Here is a 26,194-nt window from a genome sequence, read left to right on the forward strand (position 1 = left end):
GCCCCTCTCCAGCTTTCCTGTCAGCCCCTTTAGATACTGGGAGGCTGGAATAAGGTGTCCTGGAGCCTTCTCTTCTCCAGGCTGGACAGCCCCAGCTCTCCCAGCCTGTCGGCACAGCAGAGGTGCACAGTTTGAGATATGCTTGTGGGATTGGCAGATGTGACACGGGATCTTTGGGAGACATGGGCCCTTTTGAAGGGGCAGGTGGAAGCCCCTTGGATAGCACCAGACCCTTATGGCCTGCAAAAAAATTGCTCCTTTGGATCACTTTTGATCACTGGGAGGTGAAATTCATTTGTCCAGCTGATAACACTTTGCAACATAGTGGTTTACATCTAAGCATGTCATCCAGTTTTCCTTTCCAACAATCAAGAAAATACGCCATTTTAGGGCACAGTTTGATGTGTTTTCATGTAATTTTTGGTTTTTAAAACATCTTTAGGGTGAGAAATCTCACTATAATCATCCTTTTCTCTATCAATTATAAAGGAGGCAGAAAAAGATCTGTCTGTTGCAGATGTCTGAACGTGGATGTCCTAGGGTGCATCCTGAAGGAATCAGTCCACAGACACCAACTGTGTGATAAATTCGGACCTCTACTTACGGCTCAATCTCATGGTCAAGCAAGTGGAGCTCAAATTACTATGTGCTAGTTGACCCACAGCAATCCTACATACGTAGATTCCTAGCCTACAGCAAATGCTAGTGAATGTGATTTAAATTAACCCTTTTTTATTGTGGGTAAGCAAAGTCTAATTACCTCACTTGCCCTAGGCTAACAGTGAGCACGCGGACAGCTACCAAGGGTCAGCTGATGTGTGGCAACTTGTTGCACTGCAGAAACTCGATCATGAGTTTAATTTGCTATAACTTCCACATGCAGGCAAATCCTGAGACCTGGATTCTAATTTCTTCTAAAGCCTCAGGCAGTACAAAATTGACTAAAAGTTGTATTAAGGGGAGGGAGCAGTCACACTGATACCCCTCTCTGCTGGGAGGTGCTACAACATGGTGGACGTAAGTCTGTATTCCTCCAAAACATGCCATTTTGCACAAATGAAGTACCAACAGTAGTAACAATAATAAATAAAAATAAAAAAATCTGAATCTTTTTTCAGTTTAAAACATTAAGAGATACTTGTATCAAATAGCAACAAATCTGTTTTACTAGAGGCAACCAGCATCCCTCACAACAGAGCTGTGCCTAATAGAAAACCATAAAATGTATTTATTTCTTAAAAATAAATGTAGTTATAAATAAGTTAATAGTACTCTTGCTTAACAACAAATAAAGGTCCCCAAAGGTCCTTAGTCAGAGGTACCATGACAGTCCAGCTAGCTCTAAGTCAGAAACACAACCTCTCTGCTGCTAGAAGAGACATCATTCAGGAGGGACACTGGCCTTTTTTGCATCCCCCACCCCCATCCCTTCTATGTTATCTGGTGCCCACCTAGAGGACAGACATGACCAGCAGCAATCACAACGTGAAAGACCTGCTCTCCTCAGCGAGCCCAGGACAGAATACAGAAATGCTTGTTTCCCAGACCTCCACTGGTCCACAGGGCACTCTTGAAATTACTTACTCAGCAGGGTCTGAGCCCCCAACCACATATTTGGGTTATATGAGGGGGGGGTTTAAATCTAGCAGTAAAGTGGGGACCCGTGACGGTTCACTGGAACCAGCCCAATTCAGCTCAGAGGTAGACCTGAAGTACGATGAAGCTGCTGATCCCCAAATGGCCATGTCCATCAAGAGAAGGGATGGGTTCTTCCTCCCTCTTGACAGCTTCAGGATCACAACTGCACACTCTTCCCAAAACTGCATTTCAGCCCAACACAAGCCATTTGGATGAGTAGGGGAAAATGTGGTGAAATCCTCACTGTCATCTGAAGAAGAGAGTCCATCGCGCCTGATATGCCAGACCCATGTTCAGATGGGTGGAACTATCCATCACCTAATGTTGAAGTTTCTCAGGATGGGGTTCAGTTCATGGACTGAGGCATACACGCACAGATGTCTGCATACAAAAATGTCCAATAGGGCTAATTCTGGCTTTACTAAACCCAGCACACACAGAGTATTTTGCCATTAAACTTTATCTATCCAGGACTGCAGGGGTCCCTAGTCATCTCTGGGACCAAGATCTCCATGTTCATAAGACAGCCCTAGAACCACGGACCAGTGTTATGCTAAAGAGCTCAGCTTGCAGCTCCCACCACTCCCTCTGACTTCTTAGATAATATTTATGCATGGATTGCACTGAACCAACAAAAGACTTTCTTAAAGCCCAGGTGAAGCATGATGCAAAGAGCAGAAAAGTGAAGGGAAAGGTGTTTAGACATTGTGGAGTAACAGGAAAGTAGACAAATATTTCAGTTAGAGAAAAATGAGGTCAGTGTTTAAATTTTGCAGAGCTGAAGCTTTGCGTTTACTTAGAAATTCAATTATCACTTGCCATAACAGTAAGAATGGGATAATCATCATTTCAAAAAATTGCTATGGGACTTTGAGTGTCTGTGGAGAGCAGACCTGTACTCTGCAAAGCCACATTAGCTGCCATGACACCTTGTTTGCTCAGGATGTTCTGAGGAAATCTCCCCGTTTCCAGGTTGCCTCATCTGAATACACATCCATGAAAGCCTGATGAAATGCTGAGGTTTATGCTTATGAAATCAGTCTGGAGACAGAGACTTTCTCACTGTAGAGGTCTGAAGCAAAGCAAGAAGGAAGCTTCCAGAGGTTCATAGCTTGGTTTCAAACTTCCCTGGAGTCAGGGTTGCTATAGCGTTAGCACAATTAGGCTTTGAAAAGACGTGTAGGTACTAGTCAACTACTCAAGCCATAACACCGTGCAAGCAGCTTCCGTAGCTTCCTCAGCCGCAATGACCTCATATTTCATCTCGGCACCGTAATACGGTTGGTGTGATATTTGTCAGCTGTGGTCCCCATCCTCTAGGCTAGAGAGCTGTGCCAGTGCACACCATTTCAACTTTAAACAGGTTCTCAAGGCTGCAGGACTTCAACAGATTCGCAAAAAACTCTCGATTCACCAGGACTGAAATCTCATGCATGCTCATGACAGAAACCAATGTTCATGCCAAAGCTGGTCATCTGAAACAGAGTTCATCTCATCTCTCTGAAAGTTAGAAATCCAGTTAATGGTATCACCCAGGTTCCTGCTGTCTTCCTAACAGGGAGATCAGGGCCTCAGAAGAGCGAGCTGCTCTGTCCCGGGACAGGTGTCCAGGGTAGGTGGGGGGCAATGCCTGCAGGGTGGGGGTCAGTCCTTACAGAAGGAGCCTACCTGAAAGCCATAAACTAGGTGTTTAATTTTTAGATGGCAGAAGCCTGCTACCAAGAATCCCACCCTTCTCATAAGCCATAAGCACACACAAAATTCCACAGAGAGAGGTTTTTAAACCACCTTTCAGCACCGTTAACACGCACTGTCGGCAGCTTAGCTTACTATTTCTCCAAAACATTGTCAAAGTTGTACTGAGCCATTGGCCAGACACAAGCCATCAGCTGCCCTCTGAAGGCTGCGGTGATGAAAAATTGCTTCTACCTCTCTCTACTAAGATCTTGGCATCCCCGTTGCAGCTATAAATGGATTTAGCACTTTGCACACCAGGCTGGTAACAATGATCCAGTCCTATAGAAAAACAGGAATTAGCAAACCAGAGGCCAGTGACCCTTTCCTAGAGGAGCCAGAACTAGCTGCTCCAGAAGAAAGTGTAAGTACCCTGCACAGGACATTTGTGGAACACTGTTTCCTTGCATGAATCTTATTCTGGTCTTCAATAGCTAGATGTCACCTTAAGCCCAGAAATAAAATCCCTAAAATATTTGATGTCATTAACTATGACAATGTTGAATATTTGTAATATCTCTGTAAATATGACCGTGAAAAAATATATTGAAAAATCTTCTTGAACCTTGTTAAGTTTTTGGCCTGATTAATATCCTGTTGTTCATCCCAAAGGTAAAAACTGGCAGGTTCTTCTTCTACCTCAGGACAGACTATAAAACTCACTTCCCATGGGAAAGGAGGTCATTTTCATTAATTTCTGAGGCCTTTCTAGTATTTGGAGTAGACCTGCAGTCCCATTCAGTTTTCATTTTTTAATGGCAAGCTTTTTCTTTCTCCTGAAGTAACTCCGCAAAGCAAGATCTACTCCAGTTTGTTTATGCATTTAAATTGGAAGAGTTGTGCTGTTTGCACCAAAGAGGATTTGGGTCTTTTTACTTTTTATCTCCAGGCGAAATCACCAAGCAAGGTCAAGGACCTGACAAGCACTTTAGGCTTCTCATCAGCCACTCTTAAAATAGGGATAAAAACCTTCCAGACACCAACTGGCATCACATCAATGACATTTGCTGGGTGTTCAGGCACCCAGTCATACCTCCCAACTTCAGCTGTCTAAAAGGTAGGTGTTCAGGCTGTTTTCTGGAGTGGATGGAGAAAGATAGGCAACTCCAGACAGTGATTCATCACATCCACTAAAAAGATACCTATCGCAGGAAAGATGAATCGCCTTCAGAAGATGCCCATCTTTCTAGAGGGAGGTAAGGTGATTAGCTCAGATAGTTAAGCATTACATGGCTAAAATTGAGTGAGTTCCATCCAGAGGTCTGCTGGGGGAGTGTGCTGTCACCCTGTGGGGTACAGATACACCTCCATGCTTGGAAATAGAAGGCATCCTCAAAGTTTCTGAGAAAGCCCAGTTTTCAAAAGAAACTTGTCCCGAGTTGGTGGGACACTTCCTCGAAGTTGAATTGAATCTTCTTCAACTTGAAAGGAGATACCTCAAGATAGCTTGAGTCAGACAGCCTTCGGGATCCTCATGAGACAAGGTCCCAGCCCATAAGCAAGTGTGGGGTTTGTGACTGGAACATTGAGTCCAGTTCCTGGAACATTTCAAAGGCATTCTCCCTTGCTCAGTCACTTGGGCTCTGACAGTTATGCTCAGCCTGCTCCTAGGCAAAGTTGTCTAACTCTGCAGCCCTGGAAGGCTCCCAGACCAGTATGCCAAGAAATGGACTCAAGGTCTTCTCTTCAGAGCCGCTGTCTGCCTTTGTGGCCATTTCCCAGGCCCATGGGAAGTGCATGAAAACGCACCCAGTGACCTCAAGGCAACCTGCAATCGCTGCTCATCTCACAACCACACCACCTTTTCTCCAATGGCTAAACAGTGCTTTATGTACCTAACTGTGTATCTCCACAAGTTTAAACTTCTTCAGGGCTCAGGGGCTGGCTGTGAGAAGTGGGAATATTAAGGTTATGTCAGTGCCCAGAAGGTCTCTGACTACCAGGCAGGCGAAGCCTGTGAGGTGTCAGCAGACTATCTGACCACGCTGGCTAAAGCTGGCCACAAGGAACTCAAGCGGAATTGTTCTCTGCCAAAACACTGCAGCGGAGTCCAGCTCAGCAAGTCATTTTGGCAAACAAAAAATGCACTAAAATAATTATAACTGGAAATGTAGAAATGGCAGATTTGGGTTTTTTGTAAAGCAGAAGAGTTTGATTTTTTTTTTTTTAGGATGGATTCTCGAGGGTACTGAGGTTAGAGGCACAGACCCAAGTTACTGGGAGTCAAACCAGGGTGTGAGCCATGTGAACACCCATGTGAACGCTCTTACCCCCTGGTATATATGAACCATCTTGTATTTATTGCAGGGTAAGAGCATTCACACGGGCAGTTACCACAGAAAAACTGGCATCTTAATAGTTCACACCCTAACTTACCTCGTGGTAATTTGTTCATGTGCCCATCCCCTAAGGTGCCATTCCCAAAATGAAGTTAGAGGACGCAATGTCCCCTTTATACTCATAGTCAGCAACTTAGCGGTTAGGGCGCTTACCCATGGTATGGGAAAATGAGCCTCATAAGTTTCCTCTGCTTGATTTGAAGCAGAGTTTTGAACCCAAGTTTCTCAAATCTCAGTAGCACACCCTAGCCAACAGATTATGCTTGTTCCACAGAACTACCAAATCAATTATTCACATTGATTGAGTCTTGGCCAACACTGGGGATTCAGCCAGAAACCTCTGGAGCTCAGAGCAGAAACTCTCAACACCCATCGTATCCGAGACCTGGGTGCAGATCAGGATAGGTAGTATATGGAAGGATTTTGCAAGTGCTGAAGCCCATTGGGATACATACAAAAGTGCAATTCTGCCTTTGCATGCCCCAAAACCCCATTCAGCTCCTCGCCAAGTTTTACTGCATGTTGTCAGATATCTACAAGCCTTAACTGGGTTCCTTCTCTCTCCTGCAATGGGATAGGAGATGGGACTGAGATATGCCTGTAATTTACATACATTATTACTGTATGTCCCTGATAGCATGTATGATAATGTGCTATGTATCAGCCCAACACAGGAAAGACTCTCCCTGCTCTCGGGCTTGATCTCAACCTGTGTGACCCAGCTTGGTGCCTGTGCATAGAAAATGAACAGAACTGCCCAGATATTTAAGGATAAACACAAAGCTAAGCAGCACTTTCCTGGCCCAGAATCAAAGTATGAAGCAACTTGCAGGTTAAAGACTGAAAGGAGCTAAGAGCCTGTCAGAAGACAAAGAGATTGCTCCAAAATCAGTTTAAGTCAAGGGAAGATTTCTGTCTATGGAGAAGCTAAAGCTAAGGAGAGGGATACGTCCAGGTACCTATCTATGCATATACATACATTTACATAGGCATATGTATTATATATGTAAATAACTATCATCCTTCATAATATGCACTTCTCTCCAAAAATCCTCAAAGTAGTGGTTAACTGGACTTTCCCAGGAGATGCCACTGGGAGCTGCTAACACCCATGCACCCGGGCAGTGGGTGCATTTCTGCAGCTGTCCTGCTCCCGTGCTCACAAAACACAAGCTGGCCATTCGCACAAACCTTCGTCACTCTCAGTCACTCTATCTTGTGACCTTCTATCAGAATGCCTGCAGTGCACAGCCGTGCTGTCAGGTGCCTACTAGGTGAGGAGTACAATGGTCTGTGTCCTGGTGTGGGAGGCATGCCATGGCTGGGAAACATGGACCTTCCAAGAATTAGAGCCCTCCATTCTCCTTGAACCTAATGAAAAGGTTCATTCACTTAATCTCTTCCTCAGTCATATGATGCAATATGTCTATCAAGAGATTCATGGTCTGGCCCTTTCCCTCCTTGTTCCCCTTCCTCCCACAGCCAGAATGAGAAGGAAGGGGGGAAAAACAGAAGATGGATTAATGAGAAAAAAAAATAGAGAAGGAATTATTCTGTGGGCTCTGAAACCCGTGAGCACTGACTCCTCTGTACGGGATGTGTGATGTCCAGGGAACATTGCACACACATGCATGATTACTCACATGCACATGTGCACACACACATATGCACACACACATCTGGGAGGGCACCGCCACATGTCTCCTCTACTTAACTGCCCATTTTTGTGAGACTTGTGGGTATCCAGTATCTCTGAGAACCTCTGCCAAATGAAACTCGTTGGGCCCATAGGTTCACATGTCATCACAGGGGCAAAGAGACAGGCATCAGGATTGCTTAAGCCTTGGCTCATCCAGAAACCAGCTGTAAGAGATGGAGTAGAGGAGCAACACGTCTGAGAGCCTTTCCATGAGCCTCTTCTGACACCCAGCCTGCCAGCCCACCCGGGGTCATGAAGGACATCAGTCCCTTTGCACGAGCTCTCCCCTTACAAGTATCAATCTATATTTTAAACACACTTTGGAAGGGCCTGAATTTCACAGAGAAAGGAGCCAGCACTGACTGAAAATCACACAAATGACACCTGAGGTGTCTCCATCTGTTCTCTCTTAATATTAATAATAAAGCCTAACTTAGCATAGTAGTGCCTAAGGCAAGGTTCATGCCTAACTTAACACCCAGACAGTTTTAATAGCAAAACCTATGCAGAGACCTGAAATTTAGGCAGTTTAGAGAGATGTTCACATCACTTCTCTCACTCTTCCATTATATTGATGCCACCGTATTCTTCTGGCATCAAAGAAATTCCCAGGCATCTTTCCTGACATCTTTAAGATCAAGGAAATTTAAGATAAGCCAAACTCTTCCTCATTCACAGTAACAGAAACAGTCTGGGAATTTGAGGACTAGACAGCACAAGTGTATGAATAAATGTGTACAGATCTTATCAGCAAGGTCAGCAGAACCATAGAAATCTCAGGCTCAGGAGAAGACAACATGAGTTGGTGACTTTGGCTGCACTGATTTCAGAATCGTAATTGGCCTTCAGGGTGGTCTCTGTCTCAGTACCTCTACGGCAGCTCATTACTAGTTGCAAAAATCAGTCCAAATGGCTATTTCTTTGACAAATGATACTTCTGCAAGAGCACTTTTCTCAAATCAGCCTTTGCCTTGTAGGCTAGCACCACAGAAAACCAAAACAGACAGACTTTTGCAGAAATACAGATTCCTTGTCCATGGGGTCCCACAGCTGTAAGCAGGATGAACATGAGGATTTGGACATGATGGAGTTAGAGCATTTGACCTAACCTTGTTCATCTGGAAGTCAGGCACCCAACTAGTCATCTGGGTTCTCTGGATCACCAACATAGAGAGGTCGGCTGCTACAGAGAGAGTCATTGCATCCAAAGATTGACACCAAAGATAGGTCTGATGAATCACCATAAGGAAGTGTCAGCCCTCATTCATTGACTAGAAAGGGAGCTGAGATGACTATCTCAGATGAGATGTCCAGCTCTGAGATGGAGTATGACGAATACTGCTCAGAACGGCTGCAGTGTGTAAGCACAATGTACATCTCTACAACAGAGTGAACAAAGTTAAACTCTTCACTCATGGTCTCTGTCGTACTGACTCATGTGTGTCCAGCTGCCCTGGCTGTTAGCCTTACCCTGTGTTGTGGGTTTTTTTGAAACAGCGAGTCAAAGCTCACTCCCGCACAGCTTTTTCTCCTGTACCTCAGGCTCTGCGCAGGGACCCCACACTGTACATCGACATGGGATGTGTGCAGCCTGCCTCTGCCAGAGACTGCCAGAAACTGCCTTGTCTGCCAGCTTTCTGGTTCTCATCTGTCCAGGTCACCAAACTATTTGTTTAGGCTTGTGGAGGGCAGAGAAGGGATGTGACCAGAGGTCCCATGTCCTAGGGACGTGCTTAAAAGCCCCTGAGTGCTTTTTTTCTCCTGGTTTATCACAACTTCATTAGATAGCCAAGGTCTTGCATATTGCTCTACCCGCCTTGTACTAGAGATGGACAAAACCAGGCATGCAAGAATCCACACAAGAGCCTGGACTGCCCTATTCCTGGAGCCTGTGAGCGGGACAGAATTTCTCTATTTATTCTGCCTGAGTACCAGTGTCAGAGGCAACAGGAGCCACACTAGCATCACTGCTTGTGGCAGGCACCACTGCTGTATCTGTGGCTGTAAACACCTGCTAGATTATATAACCCTTAAATTAACTCTATAACTCTTAATTTAGTTTCTGTACTGCAGTTTGGAGACTCTTCTGGTAAACATGACAGTTTACTTGTAATTTTAGTGGAGCTGTTAGAACGCTGTACTGAGCACATACTGCCTCGTATCACAGCCGAGCTTGAACCTTTCATTCACCAGGAGACTGAGCCTGCACATTGTGTCAGGGGGACAGATGGACTCAGTGCTCCTTTCTGTCACAGACTTCCCATATGCCTGTGGGCAAGTTGCACCAAGGATGCCGGTGGCCACTGAATTAGCATTTCCCTGTCTGATTGCCAATCTTCTGCTAATGTGTCTTATCTATTCTCTTTCAACTCAGTTGTTTGCCCCATCTGTCTGGACTCTAAACTCTTTCAGGCAAAAAGCTAGTTCTCACTGTTCCCTTAGTTCTCTGTTATTTTAGGTTTTGCAATCAGTCCATTAATATCCGTGACCTGTCCTGTTAGAAGAAGGCTGTGATATGGTAAACTTCTTCCTTAGCCAGATGACATTCTTGTTAGTAGTGACTCAGTGCTAACTACCTCTTATATCCATTACTTCTTCACAATTCTGATTTAGGTATATTTAATCCAGCCTGGGGCACATGAGGGTGGATGAGATGATTTCTGGATCAAATGATTTAACGATGGTAGAAGCTGGTATACCTATTCCTGCAAACCCACAGAGGGATGCATCTCAACTAACCTAAGGTGTCTAATAGTTAGACAGCTAAATCTGTGCTGCTTAACTTCTGTTCTCTCTACAGCTTGTGAGGAGAAATAAGCACTTCAATAAAAGCAACAGAGCTAATCCACTTTTCCTCACATTCATATTCATGGACCAGTCACTGCCATCCACTGACAAGGGGCAGCTCAATAAAATCAGTTAATTGATCAGGCTGCAGCAATGCAGTCGATAAGTCTAAGGCATAAAGCCAGAACTATGCGTCTAAATAGCCTTGCACTTCACTTCTTCTGTCCTTTTCCACTTAGACCCTTGTTGTTTTGTCTGAGCACTTCCACCAGCAAATCTTTCCAGATGGTGAGCAAACCACCCTTCTGCTAATGCTGCAGCCAAACAGCTTTCAGACCCTGGAGATCGGGCTGCCACTTTCTATCGCTTGTAGATTTACACTATTTGTAAAAGGGAGCATATCCAGGCCTTGAAAAAAAATGAGCACGCTTTTTTTTCAAGCCAGCTGGTGAATGGGCTAGGCTGGACCGAGCTTCCCATCCCTGCATCCCTCGCTGCCAGAAAATAACAGGCTAGTAGCAACACACACTTCAAAACCCCTTTAGTTCGTCTTCCTGGCATCTTCAGAAGGGTACTGTTCTCAAGAGCCTTCAGGACGGCTCTCTACCACCATTACAAAGCCAGTCCACAAGGAGACTGTGGTATGCAGGATGAAATGAGGTACCCAGTTCTCCTGGTCCAGATCAGTTAGGCAAATTATATCATGACAAATGCATCTGGACTGCTCTTTCCATGGGAGAATGTGCAATACCTTGATACCTCCTAAGAATTCCCTTCTAACTCTCTTCTGAGGTAAGGGGGTTTTCCTCAGCTTTTCTATACATATGTGGAATGCAACATCAGGGCTTCAAGCAATAGGCTTTTAAATTCACTTTTTAAATTCAGTCACTAAAGTTGTAAAGCAATGCCCACCAAGATTTTCAAAAGGGCCTTTCAATGGAAGTATCCTCCTTCAGTATTCTACATGTCCAGGTAGCTCATAAAATGCCTAGATGTTCCTAGCCTTTAGAAGCGTATTCAAAGGAAAAAAAAAAAAAAAAAGAAAAGAAAAAAAAAAAAAAGACAACGAAGCTGGATTCATCTGTCTAAAAGGAGTTATCTTTGTCTGACCTAGTCATTCAGAATCCTTTTGCAGGCAATGGTGAGAAAACTGGCACAGCTGGGATGTGATTCATCTCATCTGAAAGTAAGTGTCTAACATATGTCAGATGAGTTTCATCTTATTTCTCACCAATAACTCTAAAGGAAACTTGGCTAGAGACTGCTAAAGCTGCAACATTGTTCTCCCTCCGAAGGGATAGAAATCAAACCTGCATCTCCCCAAAATCAGCATTAACCAGATTATTATGCTTCTAAAGGAACTGTGGGTCTCCCAGCAAATTCTACAAATCCTATCTGATGCCCAGTGGCGTTTCCCCCCATCTTCACTGGGCTCTGGATGGGGTCCTACCTGTCCAGCAGAAACTTAGCCTGTCTCGTTTCTTCCCAGCTACTGGAGGCTCATAAAAAAAAAAATGGAAAGGCTCCCTTAAATGTGTCCCTCAGCCTGCAAAGGATTTAGAGTTGCTTTCTGTCATACCACACAAGACTGTCTAGCAACAGGCGCTATTGTTGTTCTTCTGGGGGCAGAGGGACAAACTGAATGGTAGGCTTGGCAACTGTTCAGGGAGTCTCATTCCTGCCTTCCCACCCCTGAGTAAATATCTCTATTAGACAAGGTGCATCCTTCTGGAAGCCAAAGAAACTCCTGCTCTGCTCAGTGCTGTTTGGCTTCATTTCCCAGGCTTGGCTGTAGCAGAGATGGGCTCTGTCTTTCCTCACCGCTCTGTCCCACCATGCGAATTCTGTGGAATAGCAGTGACTTCTTTGGAAAGCTGAATGTGCGTAACCACTGCCATGAAACTACACCTTCCGGCAGAGATGTGGAGGAAATATGAACCCGGATAGTGAAAATAAGAGATATAGACCAGGAAAAGAGAAAAGGTTTTCGCTTTCAGAGAACTGAAAATAAAACATCAGAGGAATTCTCAGAAATGCTGATACAACTCTTGCATTCATAGGAGTTACAGTCCCCTCTGCTGAGATAGCTGTCACTATAAGGAAGCCAGAAATTCATTTTATGTCTCTTTAAAAAGTTTTGAGATGAAGTTCTATTACAAGCTTGAGCCAAAGACTTGTGGATGTGGTTGGAGGATGGTGGGAGCCACTGGATTTGTTTGAAGATAAGGAGTTTGAGGAAGACGCATTTGTGCTCTGCAGTGTGCTGGATTAGAGGCAGGATTAAATAAGTCACAGAGAAAGCTGCAAAACCCTCAAGCTGCTTGGGCTCTCAGCAGCTATGCTGAGACATGACAAAATATGATAGAAGGTGTGAATTTGCTGAGAAGAGGGGTGGCCTCGAGGTTTTTAGTACCAGCCTGGATGGCACGCATGTTCCTGCAATAGCACACCACGGCTGCACCCCATTCCAGTACACCAGTGAGTACTATGCACTGAACAACTTATTAAAATACAGGAAAGCGATGGAGAAAAAGTCCAGGACTTGATTTTACCCATGTGAAACTGCCAGGCAATGGGAATTAGACCTCATATTTTAACAGCTAGGAAATAGGCAAACGAGCAAACTCTCAAAGAGGATTTCCCATCTTGGGTATAATCTGACTAAACTGGGATGACAGCAGTGGAGATAGCTCTGAGCTGGTTGCCTCAGCTCCTCTGTAGTCACAGAGGATTTGACCAGTCAAGCTCAGTCAAATGACAGACATGAATTGCACCATAAGTTCCCACTTCTCCCAATCAGTGAAAGTAGCCAAGAGCACCTGGCTTGGATGGAGACATGGAAATTGCAGACATTTAATGGGCAAGATGAATTCCACCCCAAGGCTTTGCTCCATTGCCTGCAGACAGGCATCGAGTGCCACTGAGATGCTCTAGGCTTTTCCTGACTGGCCTCCATCCGCTGCTGAGAAAGGAGCATGTCATCAGTGGATTGTATACAATCTCTGCCAGGCCTCTGAGGACAACCAGGGTGCCATCAAGCATCTGAACTGAAAGCAGAACCTATGCATGGTCTCCTTATGGGAACCTGGGCATCTTCATGTTGGGAACAGATGTCTTTCCTGGAAGGCATGCTTCAACTGAACACTAGGGCTGATGTATGGCAACCAGGAGAGTTTCCAAACCTGTGACAGACATGAGGCCAGGCCAGAAATGTGAGGGTCTACCATGATGTGAGTTCAAGGGACCTCTGAGGCACTCCCTGAGCCCTCTAGGCAAACTGCTCCAACACACTTTGAGCCTACAGAGCCCCGTGGAAGAGGAGAAATGACCAGCCCAGACACCTGGGATGCCTTGCGAGGCCTGTGATGTGGGAAGGGAACCAGCCCATGTGCTATGACATGGCCTTGTCGGTGAAGCCTGAGAGTGTGCAAAGATGCAACAAGAGAAAAGCATTTCACACCAATAAAGTGTGGAGGAATACCCATATTGGAAAAAAGAAACAGTATCCCTGCTAAGAATTATCACTATACTAGTATAAAGCATACCTGACTATTATCTATACAGAACAGAAACTGTGATGAGGAGACCAAAGGCACCTTGAAGTCCTTTGATGGCCCAGGCTCTACAAATGCAAAGCTCTCTCTGGGTATCGACAACATCCGAGTAGGAAGGGGCCTGTGAATATGCAGGTAACAAACAAGAAGGGACAAACAACATCTTTGTGATGCATAACGCTCTCCCCTGGTTTACAGGCTGTCTTTAAAAGCAGTCCCCTATGTTAGGAGTTCAGAACAAGGGAGTTAATTTATTGGTTCTTCTCCCCTCCCCTTGTTTTTTGCAAGTGCCAGTAGAATTTGGAGCAAACTGATGAACTGATGAATTTTTACACGTTGTGCTACAACAATAACAGGACTTAAAGCAAACCTTGCCACTCTTAAAGGGACAGAAGGGGAGAAAAGCATTATGAATGGCCTGAGCTAGACGGAAACAGTTGGCATAGACAGTTTCAGGAGTGGCTTTTCTGTCAAGCCAGCCCTGGGCTTGATCCAGCAAAGTTGGGTATGTCATGGGAGGGCTCCTGCCCTCACAGACTTTCCTGAGTATTCCTCTCCTTTCAGTATTAAGCCCCACTGAACTGCTCACCACTGAACTGCTCAGTGGTGTCAGCAAAGCAGAGACAAGTTTAGTGAGACAGGATGGGAGCAGCTCTTGCTGCAGCCTTGGGGCTGTGCCCTATCCAGCCTTAGCTGAGCATGTGGACAAGACATACGTGCTCTCACCAATACTTCTCCCCTGGCTATTTCCCCTTCCTTTCCACTGTATTTCAGTGGTTTCAACTGGCACCATCACCCCAGCACCTGCCACCACCTGACTGGGCAGAAAGCACCATGCTTCACATCACCAGGGTGTCTGTTTTGAGCCTAGAAAACCCTTCTTCATTGCAGCAATGGTCTCCAGACCTCCTGCATGCTCCACCTCTCCACTTCCCAGCTGCACTCTTTGGCCCTGCAGGGTTCTCTTTGGGATCCAGAGCAAGCTTACGAGCCCAGCCCTGCTCTGGGAAGGAAATTCAACATGGATGTTGGTTAAGAGTAGGACCGGTCTCTACCTGCTCGCAGAGGGCCCTGGGGATGAGACTGCGTGCACAGTGCACAGCCAGCTGCCTTCACCCTACTGCGCACGGCTGGGCTCTCCAAACAGAGCATCCGTGACTCAGAGCCCGGAGGATTCCCCCTGTGACACGCTTGTGCAATGCTTGTTAAGTGCTGTCATTATGCCAAATAAACCCCTTTGAAATGCGGCCGGGCTATTTGAATCATGCACTTGAGGAACGCAAGCACAAATGCTGACCAAGGGGGAAGGAGGCACATCAATCCAGGTTGTCCTGTTGGGCTTTGCTTGTGCTCCCATACATGCAAAGCAAAAACATCTGTCCCTTGCGAGGTCTAGCACAGAACAGCCTCCTTCCTCCGCTGCTTTGCACCCATGCTGAGCACTAGCGGTACGGGAAGCGGTGCAGAGACCGGCAGTCCCTGTCTGCAAAAGCAGCAGCATTGCTGCAAGGCTGGAATTGACTCATCCCAGTTGCAGGAAGTGGGATGTGAGCAGGAAAGGGATTCCATAGATTTGGGATGGAGACACCAGTGAGTCAGTCTCATTTCCCCTGGTACAATCAGCAATCCTTGATTTTCTTTCCTAGGAGAGGCCACAGAATCACAGCTAAAGTGAAGGCTCCTCCAGCCTGATGCTTTAGAGGGAACAGTCAAAAAGCCTTTCGTGGCCAACAGAAAGCAGGGCTATGAGCATGCCCCTGTTCCAACTACTCTACTGACAGCAGGCCCAGCTGTAGAGCTGAGTCTGGAAAAAGAAATGCCACGTGCACAAGTGAAATGGCTCATCGAGCCAGCACAGGAGCTCAGAGAGAACAGGACCTCTCCACTTCAGAAATGCCTCCTGCCCCTCATGCAGTTGTGTCTTTACCCTGCCCTGGTGCTGTGCACTGCAATAGCACCCACTGACATGAGGTCTCTGCAGAAAGGTCTTTAGAAAGGAGAAGAAAAGACTTGTGTGTCCTCAGTAGAGCTTGGTGCTACACCCAGCCCTGCTGCAGGCTTATTGCAATGTCCTGGGCAAGGCCTTTAAATTCTTCTGCCTATGCTTAACTGAAAAATGGGAATAAAACACATACTCTCCCTTCCTGGGCACATATCAGAGCTTAAGCCATGTTAGTAAGTGCTCTAAAGTTTTCAGGCAAGAAGTCTTAGAGGTGTTCTAATGTCTGTAAAAGACATGTTTTGCCTCTGGGGCTACCTGGAAAGGGCTGGAGAGCAAGGTGACTCACTTTGCTTATCTTAGTTAGGAAAGGCTTGCTTGCTTGATGCAATGCCTGTGTCTAGTGCTTTACATATCAAGTCCCTGGTTTAACTTAACTAGGTTAACTTAACTAATAAAGTCCTCTTAAGATTGAAAGCATAGTAGTAATAATTAAAAAAATCAATGAATATGTAGCAGGACAACAAAATTTAATAAAGTGAGTCTAAAATCTGAGTAGATTAAGGTTGTTCTTTAATACACACTGTGCACTCTGGGAGAGTCCCAGCCATCCCCATGTTTGAAACAGGCACTTCTTGCTAAGACCTTGTAAAATTTTCAGTTTCTGCTGTAAAAAAAAGGCTCCTTGTGTGATCTTGGTCCAGTCATTTAATCTCACCAGCACAGCTCTTCCATGCCTGGACTATGCCAGGAGCAACACAAGTACCAGTAGAGTCAGTTTCTCCAGTCCCACCAAGAAAAAAGTGGAGATGGGAAAATGTTTCCCCTACCCTTGGCACACTACACCCTGTGCACAGACCAGGCAAAGGCTGTTTCTCACCACCTACACAGCGAGATCCCCTTGACCCAACCGCCCTCTATCCCCATTGCCGCTTGGGTGCAAAGCGCCCGTGCTGTGCTCCGGAAAATCCAAGCAGGTGGGTGAGCTGGTATCTGATAATAGGCTAAAACATCATTCCGTGATTATACGCTGCCTGGCAAAACAGAGCCATGTCAGATACAGTTGTAACACAGATACATGTATATAAAGGCAAGTCCCAAGCCTTGGGGCAAGGGTGGGAGAAGGCTGCATGTGCAGGGATCGCACTGTGTGCAGCTGAAATGCAGCCACCTCTGCAGAGGAGCTGTTTAACATCACACTTCAACCTGCTGCAGTAGCAGGGGAAAGGGAGATGGATGCCACTGCCTCGGAAATGTCAAAATCCTCAACTCCAGTTAATCAAGCAGAGAAGTGGGTAGATGCAATTCATATTTCTGAGCTCTAGAGATTGCTTTAGGAGCTCTGGTACCAATGCACGTGGCTCGTGCTGTCCCTTGGGTGACCTTCCACGGCTCTGCCTCCATCCTGGCTAATGGGGAACGATCATCCCTCACTTCACATAGCTGCTCTCTGCCAAGCCTGAGCTTCGCTTTCTCAAGTGCAGAGCCTGCCAAGACTCAGCTTGGTTCTCCAGAATTTACAGCAAAAGGAGACTCGGGTATCTCATGGGATCCAGAACCCACCCCAGCGTAAACGGGGGGCTGTTCCACCCACCTCGAGGGGGACAGATCCCAGGAGAGACCTGAACCAGAGCATAAGCCAGGACTTTACCTGTGCACTGCTCTTACTGTGGTGTTGCCACCAAACTCTGACAGTGGCACGTTCAGGTGTTGCACCTGCGTGTTGCTGCAGCAATGCTACCAGTTTGCTTGTCCTTCTGTTGGCAAGGCTCACTCCCACCCCGCTCCCATGCACTTGTGTTTCCTGAATTGCAAAAAATAGAGATGGAAAGATCTGTTAGATCACATTCTCCAGCCCTTATGGGCTGTAAAGTGGCTACTGCAGGACATCACAGAGTTTGGTCAACTTCAGCCTACACGAATGAGTAAACTGACAGAGCTTCTGTGTCCAGTCTTGGGGAATAAACAATAAAAAGCCAAGAGCAAACACAGGTCACGGACAGGAAAATATTCCTAACATGCATCCCAAACACCAGCGTGACATCTCCAGCACCACTGCGTTCGCTCTGCTGCTTGTGGCTATGACTCGTCTCCTTGCCCAGTTCATTATGGGGCTGATCTCATCCCACTCCAGTTAGAATGAGACCGGTGTTACAGGGAACAGCAGAGGAGACGGAAGCCCCACCACAACCAGCAGAACAGAGGAAGGGACAGACACCGGTGCCTACAGCAATGCCACCACATGAGGTCCCAGCCAGCGCCTATCTCCTCCCAGAGACATCCTCTCCCAGTCCTTCTCCAGGCACAGGCTTTAACTACCTGCATCCCTCAGCACGCACCAAGCTGCCTCTCACCCCGGGAAGAACAACATTTGAGATGCCAGTAAGCAGGTTTCTCCCACGGTGAGGAGGTCTGCCCATACTTCTAATTCAGCCCAGAGATCCTCTCCAGTGATCATCTCCCCTACTACCATCCTCCTGGGCTACAGGAGTTGAAGATGCCCAGCACTGAAGCTCCGTGTTCATTTTTATTGCTGTTTTTTTCCTCCTAAACCAAACCTTTCTCCCTTCTGCACCATTTCTGTACTCTGGCTGTCCTCAGACCAAGTCAGGCCACATGCCACTGATTCAAAACCAAAATAAAATGCTTTTTCCATTCCATGTGCAGTCAGCCAAGGCAGTGCAAGTTACCTGGAAAAAGTTTTAATTTTGTTCATGCTTCTATTGTGACTCCACATGGACCCCAGACCCCTCCCAGGACAGGGGACAAGTTACTTCTAATCCTTCCCCACACATGAATTCTGCTTCTGAATTTCCCAAGTCTTCCTTCACTCACTCCACTCTCTCTTCTTTCTTTTTTTTTTTTTAAACAAACCAAAAAATGAACAGCATTAACATTTGGCAAAAAAAAAAAAAAAAAAAAAAAGAAAAAGATCCCAAACCAACCCACATTTTTGCTCTTAATCTGGCCCCCTGGGTGTGGAAGAGCCTGTTGCTGCTACCAGTAGCTCCTTTAGGCTGAACAGCACAACGCTACACTGCGTTGGAGAAGGTCCTGTGGGGTTACTGTGCCACAATAAATCATGCCAGCACAGCCCTAAAAACTTGCCAGCTCAGCCCCAATGGGTATCAGTATCCTCTTTTTTATTATTTCTAAATCATTACTTTTTAAGCCTATTTCATCCCTCTCTGTAAATGCCTTATTTGGGAATTTTCTGGTTTTAAGAAGCTCCTGTATCTTTCCCCCTCATCATGGTTGAAAGGATGCAGATGGAGCGTGAGAGCATCCCTGCTCCAGGGGATCTTTTCCCTTTTGTTCCACTGAACTTTTTCCAAAGGTACCAGGCATCTGGGTCTGTGTGGAGGCCACCAGCACTGCCTGGCCTGATTTTAAACCTATGCCATGGTGGGACGAGCAATTTAATCAGCTCAGCGAAGTAAAAAGCTCTGTTTAGAGGTAGATGGAAAACACAGACACACCCCCACTTGCTCCCCCTGACAAATACACATTCGATGTTTCCCCCCTAATTTCTTTCCTTTGGGAGGATAATTAACCAAAACCTACTGAGAATATGATGTCTCAGTCCCTGCCTCTGCTCAAATTGTCTTGAAGCTGAAAGCAGCCCAAGTGTCCATACCTCTGCGGACCTTAGAGTGAGTGATGCTTTAATTAGAAACTACTATGGGGGGGACATGACAATTTGGGGATGGTAAATTACAGATTTTTTGCTATAAGCAGTCAAGTCGCTGTGAGCTAATATAGGAGAGGCTTTAAACAGGGACGGCTGAGATGAGGTGTTCATTGCTTGCACTACCAGAATAAAATATTGCTGGCCCTCTCTGCAGTCCCTTCAAAAAAGAAACCCAACAAAAACTCCCCCCAAAAAAGAAAAGAAGGAAATTAAATTAAAATAAAATAAAGCAGCATGGTTGTTTTGCCAAAATCAGCTGGTTTGGCAGCAGACCATCCTCGACTAGGAGAAAAGAAACTGCACTGCCGATACCGGGACGTGCACGGGGGGGGAACCCCCGTGCCACCCCCCAGCCCCCCCCCTCCCCTGCCCGCAGGGCTGCTCCCCAGCTCCAGCCGTGGGGTGGCCGTGAGGTGGTATCCTGCCTGAGGATAAATACAGAGGGAAAAGGGGTGGGGGTGGGGTGAAGGGGGATTTGGGCAGCCAATGTCACAGCACCCAGCCTCTTCTCCGACTTCCCCACCCCAACCAGAACCTCCTTTGCATTTCCATGGCCCGAGGGGGCTTGGTGTCACTGCGACAGAAACATCTAAACCCGCTGGTGGGCACCGGGGAAAGATGTGTGTGTGTGTGGGAACAACCTCCAAAACCAAGCAAAACCCCAAACCCCAAAGAGTCGCGGCTGTGGTCCCCCTACCCACACCTGATGCCCTGGGTTGGAGGACCCCCTGCCCCTCTCCCCGCCCCCCTCCCCCCCTCCCAGGGCTGCCTCTCTCGCAGCTGCGGGCGCGGGGCTGCGGGCCGAGGGGGGCCGGGGACCGACCGCTCTACCCTCGATGGGTGACAAGGGAATATTTATGTTGGTATTAAAGGAATGCGTTTCCTTCTCCAATCAGGAATGCAAGCCGAGTTTCTAATTATAAGTTAGATGGTGGCTGGGAATAAAAGATTGCTTTTTAATGACTCCCGTCCAGGTGCTCTTTCTGCCTGTCTTCCCAAGAATACATTTGCATTTTATTGCTTTTCTCCCATCCCAACGAATTCCCTGCTTTCAGACATACCTGACATAGTTGGAGAGGCTGCCTTCAACACCCTCACCTCTGCACCGCCGGGCAGCGCGGCCGCGGGCGGGAGGGACCGCGGCCACCGTCCGCCTCCGCCCGCCGCGGAGCGCACCTGAGCCCCGCTAGCGCCCCTCGCCAGGCGGGGGTGGGGGGGCAGCCATTAAATGCACTTAAAAAAACAATTTTTTTTTTTTTTTTTGGGGGGGGGGGATGCTTCTGAGTTATTTACAGCACTGCTTCCGCACGTAGAGCGGCTGCAGGGACCGCGCAGCTTGTTTTCCCCTCCGCGGGCGCGGAGCGGGCAGCTCCCGAGCCGGGCAGCTCCCGAGCCGGGCAGCTCCGCACCCGCGCAGGCGGCGGTGCAGCGCGGAGCAAGAGCGGTTTTGCCGGGGCTTCCGTGCACCGCACACCCGCCTGCGCGGCTCCGCTCCGCGCTCCCTGCGCGCCCGCCCGTCAGCTGCCTGCGGAGCAGGAGCCTTCCTGCGCTAGGGCTTCCCTGAGCCCAATTACCTCCGCGGGGTAATTAGAGCAGATCTTGCAGTTACATGCCTTGCCCAGCACCATTTGCTTTTTGTGGGGGAGAGAGAGAAAAGGCTCTTAAAGGCGTAGAGTGCAAAGCGCGGAGGAAAAAAAAATAAAATAAAAGGAGCTGCAACCCGGGAAAAGAGAGAGAAAAAAAAAGTGCGTTATACCGGGGGAAGGTGGGCGCGCAGGTCCCCGCCGATCTTACGCGGGGCAGCTCCGCGGCGGCGCCGGGCACATCGCCCCCAGCCCCGTCCCTGCTCCCTGCTCTGCCTTTCCATAACCAGCCCAGGTTGTTCTGCGTCCTCTCACCTCCTTGCTCTTTCTTTCCTTACACTCCCCCCCCCCCTCCCCCCCTTTTTTTTCCCTTTTCCCCTAAATATTCCTTAAAGCGAAGGGGAAAAAAAAAAGTTTTCAGCCTTTTCCCCCCCCTCCTTCCACCTGACTAGCTCGAAATCACCTTGAAATGCTCATGTCAACTTGTATCATTATCTCTTTAATTCAGGCAGCGCCTTTTGTTCTTCACAGGAGAGGATCAAAGCACTTAAAAAAAAATAACTTTCCGATCGCTCTCTCTCGCTCTCTCTCTTTTACAGTAGGAGAAGGAGAGATCAGGTATAACCCAGTCAAAATAAACAAAGTGAATGCATAAATAAAAGAGGTGAAATGCAGGTTCTAAGAACTTGCTGGCGCTGGAACAATCCCACCTCTTTAGCTGAGTGGCAACGAAAGGAGAATTTCAAGTCATCTTAAGCTCAGGGGTTGCAGAGAAAACAGAGGAGGGGAAAAATAAATGAAAATGAGAGGGGAAAAAAAAAAAGAAGAATAAAACTTACCACCAGATTGGGTAACTTGACAGAGCCTGACTCAACCCACAAAGAAACAGGAAATATCCAAAAGAGGCCATTGATGAAAAGTTGTCTTTCTTTTTTTTTTTTTTTTTTTTAACCAGAGTTGCCAAAAACCTTCCTTTCTTCTGAGGCAGGATGATTATTTTAATAATAATAATAATAACAATAATTTAAAAAAAAAGTCAAATGAAGTGAACTCAACCCGACCAGGTAAATCCTCTCTTGCTTCCTCTACTACTCTCAAGGAAAAAAAAAATCTCAGAGAGGTAAAAAACTCTTCTCTCAGCCAAGACACTGAAGGCAAATATTAAAAAAAAAAAAAAAAAAAAAAAAAAGTTTGAAGTAGCTCTCTTAAAAAGGACCCAATCAGCACTTATTGCCAAAGGGAGAATTCTGATGCTTTGGCTTGTTCTGTCAATCAGGAGCGCGAAGTCAGGAATGAGCTAATTGCAAGGAGATAGTGTTTTAATACTCATTAGGGGGCACGTTGGCCCACAAGCCAAGGGATAAAATGTAGTTTTAAAAAGGGGAAGGAAGATTTAGGGGGTTTAAATAGACAGGGGGGACCCCTGTGGATTTGGGTAGCTATAACAACCTGCCCGGATTTCACTCCCTGGGTCGAAGCTACTAAAATGTGGGGGGAAAAAAAAAAAAAAAAAAAAAAAAAAGGGGGGGGGGGAAGTATGATTTTTAACAAAAATTATTATTTTCTCGATTTGCTCTTTCTCACTATTCTGTCTTCTCAAATCCCCGTTTCCTCACAGTGACAGTCAAGATGCATTTCAACTAACTTTCTAGAAACTTTCGGTCGGTTCTTTCTTTTCTTTTTTTCCCCCTCTCCTTTTCTTCATTTAAAAAAAAAAAAAAAAAAAAAAAGAGGATTTACACCCAGACATGCATGCACACACACAGACACGCACACCCCCCCAGACACGCACACCCCTTCCCCACCAGCCCAACCAGCCAGATATCCAAGAGCTCCACTGAAGACATCTGCTAAGAAATCAACTTCTTCAATGCAAATCCCAATAAGGCTCATCCAGATCATCGCAATTTGCAGGAGTCCCAGCCCCGGACTTGGCGAAGGCGCTGCTGCAAACGACTTCATCCACCAGATCCACCCCACAGGGCACTAGTAATTGATCTCTTTTTTAATTTCTCTCTCTACATATTGTAACAATTTCTCTCCTTTCAGTGGCGGTGGTGGGGGGTGAGTGGGGTTGGATTGCGTGGTTCCAAAAATCTGCAAGTTTTCAGTGGGGTGGAAATAAGAAAAAAAACCCCACCAACAAACAGAAAAAAAAAATTATGATTAGTGTTATTATAAAGATGTAGCTTCTCGAGACTGGGTACGCGGTTAGATTTGCTGCTCCTCTGGAACATATTGTTTAAAGCTTGCTGTATCTGTGAGCAAGTGTCACCCAGCTGACAGGCTTTCTCCTTACCCTGGGTCATTTGAAAGGGGGCTGGAAAGGCGAAAACGAGGGGATGGAGGCACTGGATGAGCTAGGAGATATTTTCTCCCTGGAATAACAACGATGATTCTCTTTTACGTGATTTTTTCTTTTTTTGAGGTTGTTGTGGTTGCTGCCTGTTGGGGATTTTTGGCTGTTTTTTTGTGGCCCCCCCCCCCCCCCCCCTTTTTTTTTTTTAAAGGGAGAGAGAGAGAACTGGGTGAGATTTTATTTATTTATTTGACTTGGTTTTATCTGTGAATCAGAAAATTTCTGTGGCTCACACGGAACAAAGAGAGGTACAATTTTTAATGACTTTGTTGGAGGAAGGCTTGCAACCTTGCATTAGCTCAAATCAAAATGTGCTTTCTTTCTCATTAAGGATTGCATATATATTTTCCCTTAGTAGGGAAAATTTCTATTTACACACACAGAGTTTTATATGCATATATATAAAGATATGTTTGTGTTTAGCTAGATGGAGAGATATATTCATTCTAGTGAAATTATACTAGAAATGCAGTTCATTCGGGGATATTTAAATCATTGGGAATTTGGCAGGGGTCGGGCCCTGATTATTTTCTTTAGGGTTGGATGACAAGTGATTGCAAATGTGAGCCCTGGCAAGTGCTCTGAGATCTAATCGCTTCATGTAGCTGAGCTCCAGTCGATCTGAGCAGCTTCTCGCTTGCTTCCACAGAGGAGGAGCGGATGCTCTCTCCGGCTTTCCCAGCAAATCTCTGTCGTGTCGATGCTGCAATTATATTGAGCGTATTAAATCCATCCCACCCCCACCCCCCTTCAGCGCCCTCCCCCACCCCAGAGGAGCCAAGGAGGCTGGAGAGGGAGAAAGGAGTTTTATTGCATAAGGTAGGATGAGGAATAGGAGGAGCGTGGTGGTGTGTGAAAAATCATCTTAAGGACTTTCCCTCTGTATTAGAGAAAATCCCATCCAATTATAGCATTACTGGAAAGAACCAAACACTGAGACTTTCAAAGGAGGGGATTTCTCTGTCTTTTCAAGTGAAATTGCTCACACTGCAGACTGGAGCACACAGACACACACACACACAGACCCGCAGACACCGGGCGTGGGGGTCCTGGCAAACGGGGACGGAGGGGGAGGAAGGGGCAGGACACGCATCCTTTCCAGGGGTCGAGCTAATCTCCCCTCCTTTTGTTCCTGGGGAGAGATTTAAACATCCCCCAAAGCCTCTGCCCCTCCCACCAGGAAGCACAAGGCAACTTTACCTGGAGGTACAAATTCAGCCACTCTCCCTTTTCCTCTTTGCTTTGCAGCTGCTTATTTGGGGAGGATGGAGATAATCCACTTTGTCATAGGCACACACACACACACACACGCACGCGTGCGTGCGTGTACACACACAGGATTGTACTGATTTCTTCAGCGGGCAGCATCGCTGCTCACTGTCGCCAACTGCTTTTAATTACACTGATAAAAAGGTAGTCTGGTGGATACTAGCTATTCCCATTGCTAGGAACACTCCTGTACATTAATTATCTGTTACCAACGCTGCCTCTGGACCGGAGCCCTTTCAGGGCCAGATTTTGCAGTCCATTAGAGGCAGTAAAAAGGCTGACACAGGCTTTAGGGATGCAGGACTGCTGGCATTTGGCTGCCCAAATCTGCAGTGTTTTCTCCCAACAGTTGGTTTTAGGGCCTGATGTCAAAACCTGGCTAAGCTTACCCATGCTGGTCCGTTGGTTTCCATCCCTCTCCGAAACAGCTGGACATGCATTCAGACATAGGCTTTACAGTGGGCAGGATCTGGCCCTCGGTGGGGCGGCAGCAGCATGGCTTTGGCTTCTTTGCTCTTGGCATTGCTCATCAGTGCCCAGGGAGAAGTTCTGAGGGAAGTCCAGGTTGCAAGGTTGTGACTCCTCAGTGGTAGACACCAAGCCTCAGTCCTGCTGGAGCTGCAACCTGCCTCACACAGATCTTCCACAGTGCCCAGCCTTACACCAGCAAAGTAAAGATCAGTTTTGGTTCGTGACTTCCCTGGGAGGTGAAGGTCCACCACCCTGGCTAGTTAAGAGAATAAAGTTTCGACCATGCTCACAGCCGTGGGGCCAATTCCTTGGCCCCTATAAGGCTGCTGAGAAAGGAGGTGGGTAACTTCAGTTATCAAGATGCCATGGGGAAAAGGGGATGGGAATACATGGAGCAGGCCTCATCATCATGGGGTTGGAATGCTTTATGAAGGCACTGAAGGCTGGTCTTATCTTGCTTACTCATGGGGATGGCCCAGCTGGCATCTTCAGGGCCCACTTGAGTGTGTAAATAGAGCTGGATTTAGAAACACGACTGCTTGGTGGTGTGGTTAGTCACCACAGGGAACAGCTGTGCTTGCCCATGTTCAAAAAAAGGCATGTCCAGGGTGCTTCCACCCCGGAGAAGTCTATCGAAAGAGATCAGGGTCAAGGGGTGGAGGTCTGGAGGGGTATGGGCAGACAGGAAAGCGGGCAGACTGGTGTAGTGCAGCCTGTCACACCTCAAATACTCTGTGTGTCACTTCTCTTGCTCTCCTTCCCTCTCTGCCCTACACGGAGATCTGTTGGGGTTGCAGGATGGGAAGATCTTCCTCACTGAGAGCAAACGCAGAGCCAGGGAAGGCTCCTCATGGGGCAGAAGGTTTTGCTTATTTTTGGTGGAGGACAGAAGTGTATTCTGTCCCTTCTCTCTTTATATTTAAATTCCTACTAAAAGTTACCTGCTTTTGCAAATTGCAGCTGGAACTTGTTCTTGCTGGAAGGTGGTAAACCTTCCTCATTTGCAATTTACTCACTGTCTGCCCCACACACCACTCAACACAGTGGTCTCCATGGTTGGGTGTAGCCACCATGGCAGTGTGAGAAAGCCACAGCCTGGTTTTCCTTCCATGCCAAGAAGCCCACTCTGTG

The 26,194-nt window shown here is 46.8% G+C and overlaps 1 protein-coding gene across 1 annotated transcript in view; it reads right to left on the reverse strand.

Moving 5' to 3' along the window:
* The window catches only part of WNT3A (Wnt family member 3A), a 90,911-nt gene extending 69,037 nt beyond the window's left edge, over positions 1–21,874 (reverse strand). Inside the window, 1 exon segment of the mRNA XM_040591937.1 lies at positions 21,804–21,874. Coding sequence (XP_040447871.1) covers positions 21,804–21,874 — 71 coding nt within the window.
* Between the last annotated feature and the right edge of the window lie 4,320 nt (positions 21,875–26,194).

This window comes from Falco naumanni, chromosome 4 (assembly GCF_017639655.2).
Source record: "Falco naumanni isolate bFalNau1 chromosome 4, bFalNau1.pat, whole genome shotgun sequence".
NCBI lineage: Eukaryota > Metazoa > Chordata > Aves > Falconiformes > Falconidae > Falco > Falco naumanni.